Source organism: Colletes gigas, unplaced genomic scaffold, assembly GCF_013123115.1.
Source record: "Colletes gigas isolate AHSC1104 unplaced genomic scaffold, ASM1312311v1 Colletes_gigas_Sc00062, whole genome shotgun sequence".
NCBI classification, from domain to species: Eukaryota; Metazoa; Arthropoda; class Insecta; order Hymenoptera; family Colletidae; genus Colletes; species Colletes gigas.
In genome coordinates, this window is record NW_025106691.1 from 270,171 (window position 1) to 296,161 (window position 25,991).

The 25,991-nt window shown below is 38.4% G+C and overlaps 2 protein-coding genes across 4 annotated transcripts in view; both read left to right on the forward strand.

Moving 5' to 3' along the window:
* The window catches only part of LOC122403581 (zinc transporter 1), a 376,987-nt gene that overhangs the window by 190,656 nt on the left and 160,340 nt on the right, over nucleotides 1-25,991 (forward strand). The gene's annotated exons all lie outside the window — the stretch shown is intronic.
* Nucleotides 20,252-24,075, forward strand: LOC122403579. The gene is made up of 2 exons (XM_043407177.1): nucleotides 20,252-22,239; nucleotides 22,615-24,075. Exon 1 carries the CDS (start codon nucleotides 20,503-20,505, stop codon nucleotides 22,234-22,236), a length of 1,734 nt encoding a protein of 577 aa, XP_043263112.1. The 5' UTR covers nucleotides 20,252-20,502; the 3' UTR covers nucleotides 22,237-22,239; nucleotides 22,615-24,075.

The window sequence follows — 25,991 nt, forward strand, 5'->3', positions numbered from 1 at the left end:
TCTAACACGTCGAAGCCTCCAATCATAGTCCAAGAAACACCTTACTCCTCCAACCTAAATTCTTCTATCCAATTTGATGAACTGCTATACTTCCTAAACAAATGCTCGAATACTAGTCCCGGACCCGATGGAATACCCAACATCTTCCTTACCCATCTTCCACAAGAGGCGCTTAACTACATACTTGCAATATTCAACTGCATTTGGTCCCACAACATCTTCCCAACCAAATGGAGAGAAGCTGTTGTCATCCCAGTCCTGAAAGCAGGCAAAACTCCAACGGACCCCAACAGTTATCGACCGATTGCTCTAACAAACACAATGTGTAAATTAATGGAAAAAATTATAAACTATAGACTCCGATGGTACTTAGAATCAAGGCATCTCATCGCTAAACAACAAAGTGGCTTTCGACAATTTCACTCCACATATGACCACCTAATAAACCTGGAAATGAATGTATGCGACGCGTTTGCTAATAACCAGTATGCAACAGCTGTTTGCTTAGATATAGAAAAAGCGTATGAAATGGTCTGGAGAAACCGAATCCGAAGAATTCTCCAGAATTTTGGCCTTTGTGGAAACATCCTTAATTTTATCAGTAACTTTCTATCTATAAGAACTATCCAAGTTAGAGCCAACAACGTCCTATCCACTACAAAAATTCTAGAAAACGGAGTACCTCAAGGCTCCGTCTTAAGTGTTTCGCTATTCCTAATCGCTATAAATGACATACTGGACAACATACCAGTCCCGGTCAAAGGACTTTTATTTGCTGACGACTTAACCCTATTATGCAAAGGAAGGAACCTCCATACTACCCAGACCCAACTACAAGAAGCACTAGATAAATTGCAGAAATGGTCACTCACGTCAGGGTTCAAATTTTCTTCCACCAAGTCTAAAATAATTACCTTCAGCAGAAAGAAACAATATGCGAACATAAAACTAACTCTCGATAATTTGATAATCAAGGAAACATCCTCTATCAAACTATTAGGATTAACATTTGACTCTCAGCTAACATGGACACCTCATATTAATAAACTCAAAACTGATAGCTACCAACGACTAAACATACTTAGAACAATAGCTGCAAATAACTGGGGAGCCGACCTCAAAACCCTACTCCTAACGTATGAGGCAATAGTGAGATAAAAACTGGACTATGGATTAATCATATACAACTCAGCCAACACAAACATATTAAAAAAATTAGACCCTGTACACAACAATGCTCTCAGAATAACTGTGGGCGCCTTCCGCTCTAGCCCGATCAACGGCATCCTTAGTGAAGCTTCAGAACCTCCATTACGAATTAGAAGAAAATACCTAAGTATCAAATTTGCAGTCAGAATTGCCTCCCACCCACAGAACCCAGTCTTCCATAATGTATTCAGAAAAAACAACCTAAACTACTTGCAACAAAGAAAAAGAACACCCCATCCACTCTGCTACAGAATCAGTAATTATCTGAAAGAGCTTGGCATGGAAATCCAGCTCACATCGAGCAGATCCATCCCCAGCATCCCTCCGTGGACCTTTCCAAGAATCAGCACTAACACCTCTCTACTGAACTACAGTCAAAAGAAATCTGATCCAATCATGCTAAAGGCTATGTTCCAAGAATTGGAAGCGGGACTCGCAAACCACGTGCACATATACACAGACGGGTCCAAGACACCATTCGGATCCGGATACGCAATTGTCAGGAACCAGTCAACCGAAAAAGTTAAACTCCATCACAAAACACCTATCTTCCTATGCGAACTTCAAGCAATTAAACACGCCATCAAATCAACTTTAACCGACCAAAATACAAATTTTGCAATTTTCTGTGACTCCACAAGCGCCATCTCAGCAACACAAAAACTATGGACAAGCAACCCTGTCATCCAAGAATGTCAAGAAACCTACACCAGATCAAGCCAAAAGAACAACTCAATAACAGTAATATGGATTCCTTCCCACATTGACATAACCGGCAACGAAAAAGCGGACCGTGCAGCTAAAGAAGCAGCCAACTCATCCACCCCCAACCACCACGACAACAGCACTCACCTGGAAACGTTACTCTCCATTCTCAAAGAAAAAAGTAAAAACTGTTGGAACAAAGAGTGGAGCACATCAACCAAATCCCGTACAAAATTAATCAAAAATGACTTCTATGAAAAATCCATTACCTGGAAATTACCCAGACCAGACCAAGTGAGAGTATCACGAATCATTATAGGCCACACCAAACTGACCCATCAACACGTCCTCCAAAAAACAGGCCCACCAATATGCGAAACATGCAAAGACCTCCTAATAATAGAACACATCATCATCCACTGCAGAAAATATATTCCAATCAGGCAACGGCTCAACATAAAACCAACCCTAAAGGACAATCTGAAGGACAACACATCGACCCAAAATCTATTACAGTACCTCAAAATTACCAAATTGTACAACAAACTCTAAAAATGTATTCTCCAAGTCGCTAATAACCCTTAGCGGTTGATGCGACTTTAAAAAAATAAATAAAAAAAAAAAGGGTATATTTAACGAAAATGTTGATTAATTGTCGAGGGACAAAAATAAGTAAACAGATAATAAAATATACAAAAATATAAAATCAATATGTAGTATGATCACTCTTTGTTGCAATAATTGGTTTTAAACATCGTAGAATCAGATTTATTTATCAGATTTTCAATGTAATTTTTGTCAATATTTTCAAATGCCAATCGTAAATATTTAAAGCAATTGTTCCTGTTCTGTCGTTTTTCCAATAGCACGTTTGAATTCAGTACGCTGCATAAGTTTTCGATCAGATTCAAATCCGGACTTTGTGCAAGCCATTCCAATAATTTAATATTGGAATCATCAAAAATTTTTTCCTTTTTTCGTTTAGCAGTGTGCTCCGGTTCGTTGTTCTATTGCAAAATAAATTCTTCTTCGAGTCCCATTTTCGTAACTACTCTTCTAAATTTCCGTTTATTGTTTCAATACATTTGTTTGCATTCATTATGCCGACAATCTGTACCAAATTGTCAACTTCATTTCACGAAAAATATTCCCATAACATTAATGATCCTTCATCAAATGTAACAGTTAACATAATAATATAAAACAGCGTTTTGGATGCTTCATTTGTCTTTCTTCTTTTTTAATTGCTGCAGTTTAAATTTGTTTTCATCGCTGCATATTATTTTTCTCTAGAATGATATTGGTACATTTATATATTTTTTAGTAAAAACTAAATGTTTCCTCGTGTTAATATTGTTAATGTACGGCTTACGTTTGGATTTATAGTATCTTAATCCCGCCTCCTACAACCTTCGTCGTTTTATTTTCAACGACGCACATAATTTTCACATTTTAACAATATTTCGCCCTGAGATTCTAGGATTTTGTCGACATTTACGAGCAATTTGACGATCTTCTCTCGCGATAGTATAACGCTTACGTCCGCGCCTTCTTAAATGTTCAACAATACTATGTAATAAATATTTTTTATAAACTTTTTCGATTACACTTTTAGAAAAACTATACTTTTTTGCTACTATACAGTAACTTAATTTGTTTCAACAGTTTACTGTAATCATTTATGAATTTGATTTGGAAATTCTTTTCTTACTGACATTCTGCTGTGTTGAATTTATAGCGGTTCACTTTCGCTCGACTGTTTAAATAAATGTACGGTAGAGCTTCTGTTATACTTATTTATTAATATTATAGTCATTAATATAAACTGATAAATATGTATAACTCGAGGACAAAATAATACGTTTCCTGATCACACAGTACAATCGAACCGTTACAATCAGTTACAAGCGCGTTTTACATTAGACTGCATCGAACACACACGACCGATCGGCTCAATACTGCCAACCTGAGCCAAGATAATGATTATTTTTTCACATGCTGTTTCCTTACGAATAATCTGTTTTATGTAAAGTTTACACATCAACCAAATAGTTCACTTGAGACTACTGCGTGAGAGCGGAAAGGATACTTCACCCTTCTTTAGATTTTTCGCGTTGTAATAACATCTTGAACGAGTGTCCACTTATTTCTGTCTCCCTACAATCAATCAACGTTTTCTTTAAGTATACGTCACTTCATTTCAACACAAATGTAAACATTAATTTCAATTATTCGCTAAATAATCTATGACCCATAAAGATATATAATATATAAAACTTAAGTGCATAATAGTTATACTACTTTGATTAAATTTAATTTGTACCTATTTTCCCTACCTATCTACTTAATTTTGTCCGTAACTGTTACTCTACGACTCTACTACGCTATGGTCAATCAGCATGCTTAGCCATCAAATCATCTCTCCATGGTACGTGTGCTTTTACAGGACACATTTATACTCCTTTTTTAATTTTTCATAATCTTGACGCAATGATAACTTAGAATCAGTTTATTACTTCTCCTTTCTGGAAAATCAAACGACGGTTTTTGTTTCTCCGAATCGTTTCACACACTTGCTTATGAATGTTTTGAACTTTTTAATATACTTTGCAGCTGTTTCTATCAACATTTTCGATCCTCTCGGTTGCATTACAAGAACACAGATTCGAAACGTTTCACGTATACACCACGCATTACTAAAACTTTTCGTGGAACGCGTCATAAAGGAAGGTCCAGACTATTTGATTTTTAGGAATTTTTTGCTCTGGCAAAAAATTTGTCGTACACACTCTTATAAGACTGACTGTATATTGTAAATTGCGTAAATCAATTTTGTTTAAATTATTACGAACAAAGAAAAATGTTTGTCTTATACATTATCTTTCGATAAAGTTCTTTATATGTGTAGCAAAAATTCTATTGCAGTATTACTGTAGTGCATATTAAATACTATTACATTTACTGTAGTGTTTATTACAGTAAAGTCTCTCTATGCGTAAAAGATTCTCTATCCGTAAAAGAAGACAACGTTTTTCATCTTTGCTGGCAGTGTCGAACGTAGTGAGCGATAACATGGCGCGTTCGATGTAACCAGCAAAGATCAAAAGGGTGTTGATAAGATTCATAATAATTTAGTTGTCAGCAAATAGGCTCGATGTCGCTTCGAACGAAAGGGTGAATCTAGTAAGTGCCGTGGGATTTATTGTAATTGTGAAATGAAACAGAGTCGGCACACTTGTGTAAAAACTTAACTGTATTATAACATTCTTTATACACATAGCGAAAAACATACGTCTTGACTTTCTGACTGCCGAAGCAAGAAGAAAGGCCGAGCCAACGCGCGACAATTTTATAGATCATATACGACACTTCGTGTTATTATTCACATTTATCGATAGATGACGCGATTAATATGAGAGTGTAGCCGTGGTAAACTAGAAAATATGTACGACTCTTTTGAAGATATGGAGAACTCTGAGTTTATTCTTATATCTGTTAAACAAACTCCTAGCCGTCTCCTAGCAATAAAACAAAAACATTAACATTAACTTTTTCTCATATAACAACCCTAACTTCAACCCTTTAATCGGTAACGTAGAGCATAACCTCACAACAGAAAACGCACCTGTCGCCACAAGAGTACAGGCAACGCACAGTGGGACCATCGCACGTCAAACGCGGTAAAAAGTGGTTTTATACAAAGACACATGGGCCATGAATTAGTGTGATTTTTGTTATCATTTGTCGATTTTTGATACGACTACATAATTTTCAAATGTTCAATCTCAAAATCATCTAGGGATTTTATGCTCCGGAGAAGAATTCATGAATCGATGAATGATTCTTCATCTGTTTTTTCATCCGTCTCTTCTTTTTCCGCTTCTTTTTCAGTTTCCGAAATTGGGAGAAACATTTCTGTAATCTTTTTTGTATAAGGTTCTGATTTTTTCTTAATTTTTTTCGAAAGCTAGATAGTAAAGGGTCCAACGTGTCTAGACCTATACGGACTAACCTAGACGGAAGAGCACAACTGAATTAATGCACTTTCAAAATAGAACTAAATGAATTCCATATATTGTTAGGTAAACCGGAAAGTATTATCGTTTCTGTTATTGCTTGATTGTCATTTGTCGCCTTATTGTGTAGTTCGAAAACGCGCCAAAGAGGGCTACGTGCCATATTAAGGTTATGTTTATATAATTTCCTTAAATTTTTGACTTAGACCACTTTCATAATTAACACTAAATGAATTTCATATAATGTTGAAATTACAACCACTAATGGTAAATTACAACATCTAATGGTTCATTTTTGACAATATCGTAAAAATTACATTGAATTAATTTAGTTTAAAATAATGTGGTGTGAAATAACTGATAATCTAATTTTTTTTAATTTTTGACTTAGACCACTTTCATAATTATGGGCTCATTTAATCCTACCTCTTGTTAAAGTAACGCGTGGAATGGAAATAGGAATAAAGAAATACACAGAGTATTCGTATCTACGCTTTATTCGGGTTTTCCTTCCGGCGTCGGAAAAACGAATGTGCCCGTAGCTCTGAGCCCAGCCCCTCGCTTTGTCGTCCTTCCCCCATCGGTAGGAGTGGGAGTGCTGACGGACAAAGGCTAGACGCGGTCCCTTACGAACGCCTCGGCTTGGGGCTTCGCCTTTTCATCGACGCCTTACACTCTTCAAAACGTCCATATTGCACCCTTTTTTACTAAATTGTCTTGCGAGATTTAAGCGATAATTTCGAATGTACTTGTTTCAGGCTTCTATCGCTTCTTCGGACAATTGTCCGATTGGCACCAATGCATCTTGTATTACTAATGGTCCATGAATAAGAACTTTATGTACTGTTGGCGTCATTGGATACCAGGAATACAACTGTACATACAGTTTAGCTGTGTCCATGGTATAAATTCCGAATTTTTCCACATTGATTTGGCGCCCACTGGATATAATTTCTCAAATAACTTTGAATGTGTTTTTATAACACAACTAATCTTTTTTCAAAAATGTAAGAGGAAGATGAAATCTTTTTAAGTTAAACTACTGTTGTAGAATTGAAGAAAAAAAAACGGTTTTTAGTCTATACCTTCTTATTAGACGTTGACTTCAAAGTTGCAATTTTTGTTTTCAAAATTTTCTGTTCCTCCACAGAATAATTATCCTGGCTCATCAAGGATGACTCTAAGAATTCTAGTCTTTTTTTTTCAAAATCACGATTTTGATACTATGTCATGATATTATACAACTGCATCATTGAAAACACACGTACTCCTGATGAACCTTAGGATTTAAAAAAAAATGTCATCCTATTAAAATTAAACTTTTGCTACAAAAACTATATTAACAAACTATATAGACGATGAAGAAAAATGGCAAAATGCAAATATATACATATAACATCGACCTCAAAGACTTGCAAAAATTTTTTGCCATATTTTATACATACTATTGTAAAAGAACCAAATTAATTTATTTGAAACAATATTAGTTTATTTTCTTGTCACAATGTCCGTCTCGAAGTACAACTTTCTAATCAATGATGATTAAAACATCGGCCGCTCGGTGTAACAACGATCTCCCTGCGCAACGTATATACCGTGTGAATATTCACAACTTGCATACAAGGCAAACATTCTCTTACAGTTTCGGCCATCCTGATAAAAGATCGTCCGCGATCGTACTCTCGCTTTAACATCTAATGTAACAACTATACTAACACTAATAACAATGAAGGTAACCAGCTACACCCTTATTCTATACCAAATTTTAAGTCATAATACATAATACATAAACACTGCCCATATTACAACCACTAATTATTATCATCACGCACACAATCATCGTCAACAGTGGCATTTATCCATGGTCGCATATTTTTCGGCTCCCACACTCCTTTATACTTCTTTTGCGTATTTTGAAATCCCTCTATATCACTCACTACATAGCGGTCATTGCGAAGCACCTTTATAATTTCATACGGACCTTTGAACTGAGGAATTAATTTCTTTGACACGCCAGCGGTACTATCAAAATTGCGGAGCATGACATAGTCACCTACATTGTACCTATGCGGCAATTTGCGTTTGTTTTTAAAATACCCCTCGTTATAATTCTGTGAAGTAATGATCTTTTCTGATGCTTTATACCTGAGTTCTGTTAAATTTTTGCTATTATCATTATTTACGTATGCATCTAGGTATTCTTTAATCTCGTCTTTTACACCACCCCGCTGGTCGACCCCAAACAACAACCGACTCGGGGTTTCACCCGTGCTTTTATTAACTGTATTGTTCAATGCATACTCGACTTCATACAATACTTTATGCCATTGTTTCCCATCGCTATCGATTAATTTACCTAACATTGGTGCTAATACTCTGTTTACACGTTCGGCCTGGCCGTTCGCTTGGGGTGATCCTGTGGCAATTAATATATGCTTGACACTGCTGTCATTTACAAACTCGCGAAATTCTTGCGACATGAATGACGAGCCGCGATCCGATACAATTACTAGGGGTTTGCTGTAACTCGCAAAATAATCGCGCAAACATTGAATCACCTCCTTACTCGCCGTGGTTTTCGTTGCATATAGCCTTATGTATTTCGTAAACACATCAACTACCAGAAATACATATTTTTTTATTTGACAATCCTTACTAACGGGTCCGAAATGATCGATATGTAGCGTTAAAAACGGAACCTCGCCCTTTGGTATGGTCTTCAACGCCCCTTCCGCCTTACCCGCGGTTGGCGAATACGATAAACATTTTAGGCAATTTCCTACATGTTCCTTCACCTTACGTTTTAATTTCGGAAACCAATAACTTTTTAAAACTGTATTCATTGTCTTCTCGATCCCTAAGTGGCCCATTTGGTCATGATATTTGAACAATATATTTTTTTCCATTTATTGCGGTACATAAAACAATAAGTCATTATCCTTTTTTCTATAGACTAAACCGTTACGCATCTCAAAGAACTGATGTTCTGTACGCTGCAATTTTTCCGCTAATTCTTTAATATTCCGGTCCTGGGACTGACACACGGAAAGACTATATTCAAATGAATGGTCCTCAATGATAAAAATACTATTTAGTCGGCTAAGGGCATCGACATGTTTCATCCGCTCGCCCGGCCTATGCTCTATTGTATAATCAAAATTTTCTAACTCTAATGCCCAACGAGCAATACGGGGGTTTATATCTTTCTTTTGTAATGTTAGTTTCAATGCGTTACAATCGGTTAGGATTTTAAAAGGAATCCCGTACAAATAGATTCTAAATCGCTTGAGCGCGTACACTATCGCAAGAGTTTCTAATTCAAATGAGTGATATTTACTTTCAGCCTCTGATGTGCGCTTTGAAAAATAAAACACCGGGTGTAATTTGCAATCTGCTTTTCGCTGTAACAATACAGCACCGAACCCCAATGTACTGGCGTCGCAGTGCAGTTCCGTCGGATCACGGTGATCGTATATTGCTAGTATCGGCGCCGAAATCAATTTTGTTTTTAATTTTTCAAACACGTTCAACTCAATATCAGTGAACTGAAATTGCACACCCTTCTTAAGCAGATCATACAGTGGTTTCGTTATTATAGAGAATTTTTCAATAAATTTTCTAAAGTACGAGCACAAACCCAAGAAACTATGCACAGCTTTCAAACTTTGCGGAATTGGAAATCGCATTACCGCTTCAATACCAGATTCTGTGGGTTTAATACCTTCTGCAGTGATCACATAGCCTAAGTATTCGATTTTGGTGTTTAAAAATTTACACTTATCCAATCTTAGATCAAGCTTATTATTAACTAATATTCTAAATACACGCTTCAATACGCTAAAATGATGCTCGATCGACTCAGTTGCAATTAAAAAATCATCGATGTACACCACCACGTCACCGGAGCGAATCAAATCACTTATCACCTCGTTTACATAACGCTGAAATCTTGTCGGGGCCGGCTTTAATCCGAACGGCATTCTTAAAAATTCAAATTGTCCAAAAGGCGTTGTAAATGCTGTATATTTGATTGACTCCGCGGACATGCTTATATGAAAGAAACCATCTTTAAGATCTAAACTACTAAAATATTTCTTATCTTTCAACACATTCAATTGATCTTCAATTATAGGAATTGGATAATTATCACGGGCTATGTACTTATTCAAGGTTCTATAATCGACGCACATTCGGTGCTCGCCGTTCTTTTTTCGAACCATAACAATTGGTGACGCAAATTCCAATTCGCTGGAGCGAATAACCTTTTTTTCAATTAAATTATCCAAGATTTTTCTCAACTGCCCTTTCTCCGAAAATGACAGACGCCTTGGAGAAAAAGTAAATGGTTGTACATCTTTTACCTGTAACTTTAATTCTGCTTTACATTGAGGCTCTTCCGGTCGCCTCGCCAAAACATACTCTGTTTCAAATAACTTTTCTAACTTGAATCTATCCGCGTTCGTTATCTCCGAATTTACGCTTAACGATTCAGTTAAATCAACACCGGATTCCATAACATCAATTTTTAAGATCTCTGAGATACAATCGTTTTGATCTTCGTCTGCAATCGGATCAGTTAACTTTAATTTAAACTTATCAATACAATCTTGACCTAAAATAGCGGAAGTGGTCATCGTACTCTCTGGGACGACGTAAACACGCGCATCTTCTAACACTGCAGTGTTGTAATGTACATCGACAACTACTACCCCCAATACATTTAGTTTACTTCCGTTAATTCCACAATAGGTATCACCATTAACTTTTGACCGATCGATCAATGCATTCGGTATAAACTTTTCTTTTATCAGCGTAATCGAACTACCGGTATCAATTAGCGTATCTAATTTTACTCGTATTTCGGCGCCCATGCCCTTTCTTTCAAATACAATTGTCTTTTCGAAAGTATTTCCTACTCTTAAGCTATTATGTACACAATTAATGTGCGCGGATTTTTGCCTGTCTTTACAATCATAAATCAAGTGTCCCTTTTCGCCACATTTAAAACACGCGCCCTTTTCACGTCTGGGTAACTTGCACTCTGTAGACTTGTGTCCATACTTACTACAATTGAAACACCTGATTCCCGCTTGCGATGCGTCCCGATTCCTCGCACTCGCTGCAGCCACTCCTGACGGCGGCGGGATTTTCTTCTACTTCTGCGAGCTCCTCATGGATACGGTCTCCACTCGTTCTGTTCTGTCCGCTAAGCTGATACCCTCGAAAGCGGTCAACAATGCGATGGTAGTGTTGAATCGTTGTAACCTTGCCTGATTCCGTAGTTGAATATCCGGGATGCCATCGATAACGTATTCCAAAAGTTCTTCCTTGTCCACCGATACCAGGTTTCCAAAAATAACCTTTTCATGCACATATGCGCTGAATTCCTCGTCCGTTCGCCATTTCCGTTCTTCGAATTGCCTTCGTAATTTTAATCTACTTTGTCGTCTGTCGAAGATCTTGCTCATTTCAACCAATAGTTCAGTGGCACTCATCCTCAAATGCTCTGGCCGAGAATGGTACCATACCGACGCATTTCCTTTTAACCGCGTTCCTATCAATATTTTTGCCGCATTTGCATCCAATTCATACGACTCAATTAAGAATTTAACTTCGCTTTCCCACGTTTGGAATGACGATCCGTCTGACCCATCGAAATCTTTCAACAATTCAGAAACTGCTTTCAAACCTATCCTTGTCCGTGTTTCTGTCGCTGTAACGTTACTTGAGGGTGGCGTAGCACGCAGGATTTCAATCTCTCGTTCAGCGATTCTCAACTCTCTCTGCATGAGCTGTCGTTCCCTTTCCATCAATTCGATTTCTCGCAACAACTGCTCATTCGTGGCAAGATTTCGGTCTGAGCTAGCACTTTCACCTATATTTGAACATCGTCTGTCAACCGATATATCCGTCTCCCTGATACTTGACTCCATCAATTCACTCTCTTGCACCCAATCTGCGTGTGGATCGGCTTCTTGCAATCGGTTAATCAAATCAGTTTTGTTCCCGGTTGTGGGCAGCCTTCTCTTCTGCAATATGGCTTTCAATTCGGGAATCCTTAGTTCACCAATGCTTTTTGCCGTTTTCGCTACCGTTGCCATCGTTGCAGTTAATTAGAAACAGTTCACGTTTTACCACAATTTCCACACTTTTCAATCACTAGCAAACTTTGCACTAAATTCCACACTTTTCAGTCAACAGCAAACTTTGCACTAAATTCAGGATTCACTATCCCACTTCTGATAATTGTAAAAGAACCAAATTAATTTATTTGAAACAATATTAGTTTATTTTCTTGTCACAATGTCCGTCTCGAAGTACAACTTTCTAATCAATGATGATTAAAACATCGGCCGCTCGGTGTAACAACGATCTCACTGCGCAACGTACATACCGTGTGAATATTCACAACTTGCATACAAGGCAAACATTCTCTTACACTATTAAAAATTTCCAAATATGTTGAAAAGGAATTACCTGAAGAATAATGTGGAACCTTTTAATTAACTTTATATCAATTGCCATGATTTCGGCAGATATTTCAGCGTTGGAAAAAACTTTCGGGCTGTATTGCCATCGTTCGGTAACCCCCAATCTTGCTTGACATAATCAACGTACAACCCCATTTTTCTTTTGAATTATTCTTGTATCTCTATTTTTCTTTCTTCTCGTTTCTTTTTTAAATCTGCAGTATTTGCAGCCCACTTTTTAAAAGGCAAATTGTACGATATATGTATTAAGCATTCGAAACAACGAATCCACGCATGCAGGAACGAAATTCCAACCGTGTAATTTTTACTATTGCAAACATTGGATGTAATTCGGTTCAAATCATTCATTTCAGTTGGTTTTGCTTGGCAAATATAACATCTCATTGTAGAGGATATATTTATCATAGCATTGCAAACTTTATTGTCGACCATGGTGAGCATCATAATATATTCTATTTTAACGTTGTTTATATTGTATGGTATCAAATTATCAATTTTTGTATTGAAACTGTTAATTTCTTCTTTAATAACATCTTAATTTTCTTTTATATACCGGAATCGAATTGGTCGGCAGAACCACGGTGAAAAAGGTGTTGAATTTTGCCATATTATTTCACAGTTCAATTTGTTTTGTATTCTTAATGGTACTAAACTAGAAATAAAAATCGCTCCGTCGTCTATATCACGGCATTCACTTTGAATCTGTTTGTACCGTGATAAACCTGCTGCACCATCACATCCCCATTTGCATGTAAGTGTTGTGTGGGATCGGCACAGGAGAGGGTTGTAATAATCTACTCAATCCACGCCACTGTCTAACTGCGGGAGCAATGGAATTTATTTGGTTGTTGCTTACAGTACACGTATATGTGACGGTCAGACAAAGAAACGCGCTGGCGAGGTGCGAAACACGCGGCGTCGATTGCAAGTTACTAATGCCTCCTTGCCCTCTGTCCTGCCGGGGTTTTATACCCGGTCTAGAACAAGGACAGCGCGTATGTCTATTTCGCACAAAACCGACGCCAAATTCGGCGGAGGCGTAGTGGCGACGAAGTCGCTACAGTGTCAATTCTGTATTTTCTATTACTGTGTCTAAACTTTTTATTATTCTTGAAACTATGTGATTTAATGAACTTTGTAAATTTACTTCGGCGTGTATTTCTGATATTTTTATTTTATTTTTTGGTGGATAACAATTATTTTTTTCTGCAAGTGCTACATTTTATACTTTCGTTTCGCATAGTGATATACTGAAACTTGGACAAGTTTGCCATTGTAAACATGCTCAACGCCTATTGTGTTGTAAACTATTTTTGTTTCGCAGTATATATTTTTCTGTTATCTTCATTATCTTCTAACCGACGAAGAGCCCCTGCTTTTTGATGCGTACCATGTTTCCTAAGACTCATTCTTGCAGCATATAACAATCCATTTACTGAAAAATTGTCGACTAGAGACCTAGCCCTTCTTACTTTTTCGCTTCTGCTACAGTCAGAGAATAGTTTCCTTCCCTTATAAATCCATATGATGGACGTTGGTTTAATTATGGTACTTCCTGAAGGCATTATTTGCGAGAATGTGCCGAAATACATAAAATTGTTTTCCAACCAATTATTATTCCTCTTAAGGAACCTACTCTCCGTGTATTTAGCATCAACCCACCTTTTCTTTAATTTGAAAGTAAATTTTTGTAAATTACTTTGAAGTTCATTCAAATTTTTAGTTGCGATATGAATTTTTTCACGTATTTTATCATATAGAAATGAATAATTATTCATATCTTCGTTCACACTTCAAATGACTGACAATAAAATTTGTATGCATTATGCACAGCCATTTCCATTATGTGTACGGCTATTTTTTTATATCAACGAAGAGTTTTTCTCATAGTACTATAGTAGGACAGCATTTGATCCGAACGGTCTACACCTGCCATTTGACTTGTCCATTTAGGTTAGTAACTTCAACCATTTCAGCTTTGTGCTTATTTGATATGGTCAGTACGTCTCTTTTATCTCTCCACTTACAAATAATGACAGATTCGGATCGCTTCCAGCTGTACTCGCCCTTCTTCAGTTTTTTTTGTACCAATTCTTTCGGATTACCTTTACGATTGAATCGTAAAGTTCTACAAATATATGTCGAGCGCAATGTTAATACTTTTGCCAGCGATACGGAGTTGTAAAAATTGTCCATATACAAAACATGGCCAATATCTGGAAAACCGTTCATAAGAGAAAGCACAATTGAAGTACTGTGGTTCCGTTTGTCTGACGGAATTTCCGATTTTCCATTTGTATTCGTAGTATCATACTCTGCGATTCACATAGTTCATATAATTTTACGCCAAATTTGTTTTTTTTATTTTTGATATATTGCCGAAAGGAAAGACGGCCACGCCATAATACTAAAGACTCACCAATAACTAGATCTTTGCCAGGATTATGTACACAATTCATAACGTTATTAAAATGTTTAACAAGTGGTTCGATCTTGTGTAGCTTACTATTTTTGTGGTTTGTGCTACTCGAAAAGTGCAGAAACCGTAATAATATTTGAAATTGGTTTCGGAACGTATGAGTTCTCCAAAATGGCAAATTATAAAAATGGCTTTTATTCCAATAATGTTGGATGGTAGGCAAAATTATGGATCCCATGTGAAGAATCAATGCCCAGAATTTTCGAATTTCTCCGCGATTAGTGACTTTTCAATTATAAAACCTGGATGATTTCCTCAGTATCCTTTTTTGCCCTATTATTTCGACAGCATACTGATTAGTTTCTTGAACCAACATATCAATAAATTCATCAGATAGGAATATGTCAATTAGTTCGCCTGGAGTTCTCAATTTTGCCCGAAGATTCAAGCCTTGATTCTTTCCACGAAATTCAAAAACTGGAGGGTCTTTTTCCACTTCTGTCCAAATATTGCCACTTTCGGTGTCTTCATTTATAGATTGCACATTGATCGAAGTACTAGGAACTTTATCTTCACTCTCTGATTCTTCCGAATCATAAATTACATTTCTACGTGGTCTTTTTTTTACAATAGACTGCCATCTGATTCAGTCTCGAAATCACTATCAAATAAATATTCTTCTTCTGAGTCAATATTACTGCTAAGGTAAAGGTACTAGTAGTTGACCAGTTAAGAAAAGTTTTCCACGCGAACAATACTAAGTACTTGCTCTGTCATCAAATAGCGAGAGTCGATGCCTGAAGACACTCTTTAAGTCTTCTAAATTATGTAACAAGGCCACTTTTAAAAAAAAGTTTACTTAAACAAATTTAAAAAATATATTTAAAAATTCAGTAATTGCTTCAGAAGTTGACCACTTTTAAAAATGATAAATCTAGTAATTGACCTTCTGTTCGTTAGTAGTTGACCACTTGTACTAGAAAGAGAGTTAAAGCAATATAATGTTGGGAATCATTTTAGTATCATTTAGTTTCAACAATTACCAGCACAAATTACAATTAAAGAATAAACTAACAAATAAAACAAATCAATTCCATAAAGAGTTCAATTCAGGAACAGAGTAGACGTTGCGAGTTCTGCTCGATTTCGTGGGCTAATTGATATGAGAAAGTACAGCCTTCCACTCGTAGTCCAGCACATCAGGCTTCTCTGGCCACTTCCATAATCGCCCGTACATTTCCATGGATGAAATAGTCGCTTTAGTTTTAGTTATACGAAGAATTTTTCCAGGGAAATGTTTTCCTTCATATAAAAATATTACGTGTTCGTTCACAACTTTTTCAACAGGCAGCCAGGCAGGCCATTTATTGTTGTTCAACAGTTCGTTTTTTTCGTTGACCTCTTCATTTTCTTCATTTTCTACAACAGAACCGAACATTTCACAACTGGAGTTTGAACTCTCAGAAGAAAACTGTAAGATTTTCTTTGCTTTTTTCAATTTCAGTTGACATGTCTTGTCTTGTTTAGCTCTCTCCTTTTCTTCCTTCTTCATTTGCCTTTCTGCTGCGTGCTCTGTTTTTAATCGTTCCATATTTTTTTTTTTCTTTATTTTGTCGGGAAACAACACTGTTGGATTTGTGCTGTCGTTTACAGGTTCCTCAGCTGGAATGGAATATTTTTCCAACTCGATTTGGGTTCTCTTCCATAGCATAAATAAAGGTGTGTCTTGCGGATTCCCAGTCCACTCTTCTGATGAGCATTGAAATATATTAACCCTTTGCACTCAGGGCCTTTTTCGCGCGGCGCACCATCATCTCGAGACGTTTCGCAGCCATTTTGACGCATTTCTTACCAGTAACTTAAAATCATTACACACACAAATTAATGTATAACATTTTATATGTCTACGCCCTTATAAACATAATTTCTTAAATATTAGTCTCTGTAATTTTTCTGTGTATGATATTTCATGTAACAATTCCCAATATGCATGCCCGGCTTGTCGGGGCAAGTATTACAATAATATGTCGTTTGATGCCTTTTTTCGGGTTTATTTCTCTGAGAACAGACTTTGCAGTCCTTCCTAACTCTTGTTAGAATATTATGTAGCTTTCCATTCAAGCGGATATTTTCGGAATCGGAGGTTGAAGTCAAGGCTCGATCGCGTGGCTGGCGAAAATCTCCAGTCAATTGGTGAATTAATGTTTTCAAATATCGCAAGTGATTAAGTGGCTGTTCGTTTTTCTGCTGTTCAGCGGCTTTGTATAAAATATATGAATTTATTGAACAAATTTCTAAACCCCAAAAAAACAGTTTATAAAAGTACGTTGAGGCATACTGATCTGCACGATCGACACCGCCCATATGTTTGATATAATCTATTACTACATTAGGTTTCTTGACGGTCACTTCTACTCCATCTCGTAAAATTTGTTTCAAATGCGTCATTCCTGCATTGTTCCAGTTAGTCAAGCATGTGACAACCCTCTTGTCCTTCCATGCTAAAACTAATTTATTTCTTTTCCGGTATGCTACTGTTGATTTTTTTCCGAATTTTGTTCTTTTTATTTGTTCTGGTATATGCTTTCTGTTTGTTAAAATAGTTCCTGTGAAGTGGCATTTAAATTTCAATAATTTTTCATTCAAGATATAGCTCGTATAATAACGATCAGTGAACATATGATATCCTTGAGCACCAAGTATTTTTTTCAGCAGCATTGCATAAAGATGCAATCTTTATATGCATTCAAGCGGTTTTTAATAGCGCTTGAATATTTGGGGTTTGGTGCAATGATAAAACGCAGTTAAACTATATCAAATTTAAATTTAATAATCTATTATTGTTAACACAGTGCAGTTGCACTTGACCTTTGCCTTGAATGGATGCGACACTTGAATTTTGATTTGAATGTTTAAACCTTTATTTGTATATTCGAGACACTTGGCTTTTGGTTTATTCTGTTTCTGTCTTGGTTCCGACGGGGATGAGGCACGCGGATTGGTTGTTGTTAACATTTGAATTTTGTACGGAAGGCGGTCGTTTTCCCTGATTGGAGGAGTGTTTTTGTGGAAAAATTAGCAGAGTGACCGTCTCCAAGCCATCGGTCACTCTCAGGTACCGAGGGCACCATCGAGTCCGGGAAATTCCGCGTGCCTCGACCGTAGCAGGTAATAATTTTATGAAGCGCCTTGACCTTACTAAGACATGCAAGACGAAATAAAACTGAAAAATGTTTAAACCTATGTGGCGCTGCTTCGCTGCGGGTAGGGGATCTCGTGAGAATTCGTAGGAGGACAGAAAAGGAAAGGAGGGGGCGCGTTTCGTCCGGGCCTGCCAGTGGACTCATCAGTAAGGCTTTCTAGCAGGCCCTGCCTTAGACGACTGGGATATTGGGAAGTCGTTCGAGGAGTGTATATATAGCAACGGAGGGGTCGGTCGAGCGCTTGTGAGAGCGCGACCCCTCTAGTGGCGAGCATGGGAGGCGACGCCACATTACCCCCCTGCCAGTGCTAACGATACCGGATTAAGTCTACTATTTACAGGACTTATCGAATACTATGTACATTATCTACAGTTGTTCCGTTCCTCTGGGACTTGTCGTCGTCGTCGTGTCTTCATATAGCGCCTCTATCTCGATTGACGATCACTGGAGATTTTTCTCTGATCCTGGCTAGAACTTCGATTCTATTGCCGTAGGATATTGCGTGATTTCTGGCTGCTGCGTGGTCGTTCTCTTGATCGTCTGGCGCGGCGAGTCGTCCTCGTGCCTTGCGCTCCTGAAGTCATCGAGCGTATATGCTGCTGTCCTACCTGTGGCCCCACTATGCGTGCTATTGCTGCTGCTTCGAATCCTGCCAATCTGTGTCCTCCTGGAGACGACGGCCTCGTCAGGTAGATTTGGTCAGGACCGAGCGATCGAGTGAACGAAAGGCCACCTTAGGAGAGGGATTACGAAAGAGCTATTTGCTAGTACGATTAGACACGGTTGTTCGGCGCTGCCTCCTTCGTCCTACGCTGCGTGCGGGTCTGCGGTTTCCTGGAAAATTCTCGAGCTGCTTCCTAGTTGTCCAATTCACCGTCCGGGTCACCAATTGTGGCGCTGCTTCGCTGCGGGTAGGGGATCTCGTGAGAATTCGTAGGAGGACAGAAAAGGAAAGGAGGGGGCGCGTTTCGTCCGGGCCTGCCAGTGGACTCATCAGTAAGGCTTTCTAGCAGGCCCTGCCTTAGACGACTGGGATATTGGGAAGTCGTTCGAGGAGTGTATATATAGCAACGGAGGGGTCGGTCGAGCGCTTGTGAGAGCGCGACCCCTCTAGTGGCGAGCATGGGAGGCGACGCCACACCTAAAATAAAGAACCATATTACTGATTATGAAACGTCGTAGAGTGCAACTGATGGTCGATGGCTTTATAAACTTATTGTTGCTACGGGTCAGTTCAGGGTTTCTTTAGACCTTTGTTCGGGCGTACATGGGTCGAACTGTAATTATTTTGTTAACACCACTGTAACAGTGTAACACCACAGATATAACCGGTACTTGAGTCTGCCATCGTATAAACTCTAATACCCCATTTGGTTGGTTTCTTCGGATTGTAAGTAATAAAGGAGATCCGACCTTTGAACTTGATCGTATATTCATCCACACAAATTTCTCTTCCCGGTGTAAAATACTTAAAAAATTTTGAATTTATATAATCAAGGAAACAGCCAACTAGCTGTAAGCGTGTTCGTGGCCCCGCATGTTGTCTTTGGATTGAGCATCCAAAAAATCTGATTGAATCTATCCCTCGTGAACTTGTTCGAATAAAAAGGAATGTAGCTGACATCATTCCGCTGACATCATATTTATTATAACACCAATAAATGTCTACATTTCTTCGATAGTTACACTCCGCCAATTTCGCCATATCGAGTACGATGATAATGTCTTTCCTTCTAACTTTTTTGTAGCATAATTATTAGTTTCAATAACTATTTCATTCACCAGTTCATTAGTAACAAAGAGTTTTAAAAAATCTAATGGTTCGTTCTTATCTGGTGGTACGTGCGTCCTGCAGTAGTGTCGCCGGCTATGAATGCTATTCTTGACGGTGTTTGATTCAATGCAACTAATCCATTCAGAACTGTCCGATTGTGAATCTTCTGTAGTATCAGTATCGCTGTCACATTCACTGTCTATTACTCCGATCTATCGCCTTCTTACACCTCTTACTTCGTCACTATCGTCACTACTGCTGTTATTCTCTGTATCGTCAAGTTCTTTGTGTAGGGACGTAATTTCCTTCTTAAGGGGGGCAACCACTTTAGATGCTTCAAAAATTTTTTTTTTTTTTTATTTCATAAATCGTTAGCAAAATATCTTAAGAATATACCCTGAAAACTTCAAAACGATATTCGGATTCCTTCTAACGGTATGTATATAAATGATAAAGACTCTCCGCTCGACTCCCAAGCGCGCCCAGGTATCCACGAGCACTGAGTCAGGTAGTCCCTTTTTATGACTCACCTGGTAACGTAGATCATAGTACCTTTGCTTTGGGGTGGAACAAATGAGTCAGAACAATAGAATAGAAGCTACTATAGAAGCGTCACCATCATTCTGGATTCAGTTTAGCTTCGGCTTTTGCGTAGGACGCATCGTGAATATTCTACAGTTGCAAAATGTCATCGTATCCAAAAGGTGATCATAACACATCTGAAAGACGCCAAAAGCCACGGAAGAGATCTTTCCATGGGAATCAGTTTACTAGCAAAGATGCAAGTGAAACCGCGGGTCCGAGTGCTAGCGCGAAAAAACTTAGTACTGCTACGAGTGAAAACGTTCGCGTGAATCCGTTACACTGTTATCGTTTCATTGAATTTTTCACTGTATTCACGGCGTTGTCTGATATCCTTATTTGTGGGAGTTGCAAGCAGAACATAAAATTTGAAGAAACTGGAATCAGAGGCCTTGGTTTTAAGATTGTTGTCAATTGCCGATGTGGACGAAGAGAAATAAATTCAGGTCCCTTCATCAATACTGGTTTTGAAATCAATCGTAGAATTGTGTTCGTCATGCGTCTCTTAGGCATAGGTAGACAGGGGTTAAATACATTCTGTAATTATATGGATATCGGTAGCGGTTTGGCTGAAGAAAGTTACAATAAAATTTACAGTCATATCCATGTGGCTTCGAAGAAAGTGTTTGAATTTTGCTGTAGAAAAGCTGTAGAGGAGGAAAAGACAGAAAATGAGCAACGCGAGAGACCACTACTGGATTTAAAAGTATCTGGTGACGGTAGTTGGAAAAAACGTGGCTTTAAATCGTTGTTTGGCGTAACAACTCTCATAGGGTATTATTCTGGAAAAGTCGTCGATATGATGGTAAAAAGTAGTTATTGTCAAGCGTGTATATATTGGAAAAATAAGCCTCAAAATACAGTAGAATACCAAGAGTGGAAAGAAGAACATGATGAAGAAAACTGTGCACAAAATCACCATGGCTCTTCGGGAAGCATGGAGGTAGAATCAATCAAAGAGATGTTTTCGAGATCAGAAGAACTCTATGGAGTGAAATATGGAAATTACATTGGTGATGGTGATTCCAAAACTTTCAATGCAATCCTGAAACTCAATCCTTACGGCGATGAGTTTCCAGTTTGCAAGAGCGAATGTATTTGCCACGTTCAGAAAAGAATGGGGACTCGCCTGCGAAATATCAGGAAAAAAGAGAAACTAAGTGGCAAAGGAAAATTGACCGAGGCTTTGTTGAAGAAACTTGCCACTTATTACGGATTGGCAATTCGGAGAAATATTAACAGCGTGGAGGACATGAAAAAGGCTATAATGGCCACATTCCATCATCTGCAGTCTACAGACGAAAATCCGCGACATGAAAACTGCCCGGAGGGAGTCGACAGCTGGTGCAATTGGCAGCAGGCTACAGCTCTCGGAACGGAGCCTGAGCCACATCCACCCCCATTACACCCGGATGTACAAGAGCATATTCGTCCTATATATGAAGATCTATCAAGAGAGGATTTATTGCAGAGATGTTTAGGCGGTCATACGCAGAATGCAAACGAAAGTTTTAACTCGACCGTTTGGCTATTCACTCCAAAACATCTCCATTCTGGGTACAAAGTAATCGAGGTAGCGGCCTTTTTTGCTGCTATTTTATTCAACGAAGGAAATTCAGCCCTACTCATGGTCATGAATGAATTACAAATCGTAGTTGGCAGGCAGAGCTACGGATATGTTGAGCAAATGGATCAGATTCGCGTGGCTCGGCAAAATAGAAGAAACTCATTAGAGACAAAAGCAGCTCGAACAGCTCGTAAAGAGGAAATGCAAGCTGCAAATGAGTTCCATGAGGAAGAGGAAGGACTGCTGTATGGTGCTGGAATCGCTGATTAATCGGTAAGACACTTTATCATTTGATTAAACACATTTGAGTTTGAATTTTTCGTTTGTGAAACTTTAAACGTGTTTTCTCGAAACGACATTTTTTCAATTTGCGGGAATCATAACTCAAAAACTAATTGATGGATCATCTTCAAATTTGGAACACGTTTACATAATATAATTTATTAAAACATGAACCTAAAGTTGGAAAGCTTAGATTGTTTAAAACATATTTATTATTGCAAAATGCCGGGAAACAAAATGCTAAAAATCGATCATTTTCTTTTCAAACACGTTCTAACATTAAATTCTCGATTTCTTTTTAAAATTTAAGTTCATGTTCTTTAAAAACATCTTAAGAATGTATCAAAATTTTTTGGACTATTTCAGATGCTAATTGCGAGCTGCACGATTCCCGCAAGTCGACAACGACGATGAGGACACGCCAAGGGACACAGCGGATTACACCTTAACCGTTTGCGTACCACGAGCCACTTTCGCGCTCTTCAGATTTTGTGTCGAGAAAAGCCAGGGCATTTGGCCGAAACAGACAATTGACGGTCCACCCGATTATTTACCGCATTAAATATGACAAGCGCTATCGCGCTCTTCGGCTTTTTTCGACACGTAACCGGAGGAGCGCTATCGCGCTCTTCGGCTTTTTTCCACACATAATCGAAGGAGCGCGATTGCGCTCCTTGGCGTTTTTCGATCGTGTTTTTTCAAAACCCTCTGGTACGCAAACGGTTAATACAATGGATGAAACAACTTGAAAAAATTACCAGAGATATATGAAAATATGAAAAAATTATTGTTTGAGTTGCGGAAATTTCCGTTTTTTTTTTCGCAATAAAAAAAAATCCCAAAAATCATCTAATTTTCGGTCTCCTAAAGTGGTTGCCCCCCTTAAGCACCGTGAAATCAAATTCATCTTCACTTGAATTTATTTCAGTATTACGTTCCATGTTTTTAGGGATCAAAAACTTTAACTTTAGTAGTCTCTCTGCCATGACTGTCAGGTTCGAACTAATGCCAAAAATGCAGTCCAGTTCGTGGTTGCGGAGTAATTTCAGATAAGAAAGTCTTATCTCCATTTGAAGGGGTGTCATTTTACACTTCATAAGATTATACAGAAAGAGCGTAGGAACCCGCGTCGAAGAAACTAAACGTAAACAGTTACTGCCGCGCATCGAGTTACCGCAGCAAACCAAGTGGTGAGCGAGAGGCACCTCTCCAGTTGCGGCACCAAACCACATGGTGAGTGAGAATCACCTCTCGAGTGCAAAGGATTAAGTTTTTCAGGTTTTATATTTTCATTTAGAAATCGGAAGCCTTGTTTCCAATATTCCATCCGTGACAAATATATTTCCATAATTCCCGTTTCAACTTGTTGTTTTTGTCCCGGTAAGATGTTCACTGCTGATGGATTCCACGGATATTAACCACATTTCCGAAATCCATTAGATAGAATAGATGCAGTTACATTTTTGTCAATCACTTCTTGGAGCAACTTCGGAAAATCTTTTCTTTTTAAAACTGGGGCATCAAGATTGTTAATTCTCCATTCATGTACTTTCTTTTTCCAGTTTTCTTTGAGTGTTCTAAAAACAGCAACATCCATGGGCTGTATTAGATAGGTTGCATTAGGGTAAAGTGCCACCAAAATAATACCGTGATTATGACAAAAACTGGCTTGTTTGAAAGCTTAAACGTGAGTCATGTTCATCAATAAAAAGAATGACAGGTAACGTTGCTTTTGTTGCTACCAACCATGGGTGAAATATATCGACAGCGAACTCAAAGAACGCTTCACATGTCATCCAACCTGAGTCACTTTTACCCAGGCCTCATTTTGGGGGAAAATTGTCAGCAATTTCTTGGAGTATACGTTTGTATTTGAACAAAACTACTGTAGGAGCAACTATACCGCTGGCGCTGCCCGTCAACAATACCGTCACACACTCCTTTTCATCTGGATTGACTTGTTGGTAAACAGTTTTACACCCCTTTTTCGTCAACACGTTGTTGCCTTTAGGTTTCAAAAAGAATGCTGTTTCGTCACAATTGAAAATCCGTGATGGGTCGTCCAAGATCGTCTCAAAATTGTTCTCCTTTAGGTAGTTATACAGGGTGTTCGGCTACCTATAGCAAAAATTTTAATGAGCGATAATAGAGGCCAAAATAAGACGAAAATCAAGAATACTAATTTGTTGATGGAGGCTTCGTTGCAAAGTTATTAACATTTAAAGTTCCGCCTGTAGAATGACAATCCGCTAAACAGCTGCGTTCGCGCGGACGGTTGCGGCAGGCCAGTGCTAGTGGTTCTCACGCAGCATGAAAAATTCTACTTACCGACATTATCGACAGCCTTAGATTTTTGTCCACTTATGTGAATGCGAACACCTTACGTTGAATAAGATTCAACCTATCTTATGAAAATCCAGAAGGGCATATCAAAACTCGCCCGACGAGATTTTCACCGAGAAAGGGTGAATGCCAGTTCCAATACACAATGTTGTGAACAAAAATCACCCACATGCGATTATACACGCCCCACGATTGTCCACAGTGTCCACAAGTATCCACAAATAATCCTTTCAAGTACTAACCACTATGCAATTAAATAAACACGTACCGCGATTATGTTATTCGTGAATGTCTACGTGTACGTGTATCACGATTCTTCCGAGTTACTTACGAATAAAACTGTTATTAATTTTTCAAATACACTTCAATTTAAAAATGTAAACAGGAATTTAATAAGTATTCGCTGATTGTTTATATCACTGTATTTCTTACATGCTACTTAATACATAACTGTTGTGTGGACTCTCGCGACCGGTAAAATTGGAGTGGCGCGAAAGGAACGCTTTCCGAAGAGTAAGTTATTACTATCGGAATAGTTGGAATAAATGAAATGTAATACTGAACGGGCGTAGTTGACTTTTTGACTGTGTAACGTGGAATGTCTATTTCAGGTCTGATGTCGGTATTTACATGGATGGTGGAATGTTCTTATTGGCTAATGTGTCGCGTTGTAGGAGTGTCGTTGGTTCTGAATGATTGGTGTAGTTGTTCTGTGTGGGTGTGGTTTGACTGTACTGGCGGAAAGGGCAGGCTCTGGTGAGGAAGCCCTTTCCGGGGTTGTGACGGAGTTTTCTAGTAAATTTGAATGTTAGTAACAATTAAGAGAAAGCTAGCCAAGTGAAAGTGCGCGCTAGCCGCGCACGTGCATTTCAGCTGTCTAGAAAACTCCGTCTTGGTTACCCTTGAGAAACAAAAGGCTGAGGGTCGTTTGCAGGCCCAGCCAACGGCTCGACCGAGGGCCTTGACTGTTGCCAACTAACCCTGCCATAAAGTCTAAATTGCGAGGTCCTGCTCGCGTCGCAACAATAACTGAATCAAATATGTCTAAAATGTGTCGCGTGAACGCGTTTTACGACTGACTAGCTGGCCGAACACGTACCGATGCTGCCCTTTGTCTCCGCTGTGTGTGAGAGAGATAAGCGAGGCGAGTGACGTAGAATCGGGGTCCTGTTCGGCATTTGTTTTTCTGAACCTCGTCGATCGATGGCACAGTCAGCTGCTAGTATTGTTACATTCTTTGCCGTAAACGTAAATCGATGCGAAAATTTCATTTATCCTGCGATTCGTTTTTACATTTTTAAATTGAAGTGTATTTGAAAAATTTATAACAGTTTTATTCGTAAGTAACTCGGAAGAATCGTGATACACGTACACGTAGACATTCACGAATAACATAATCG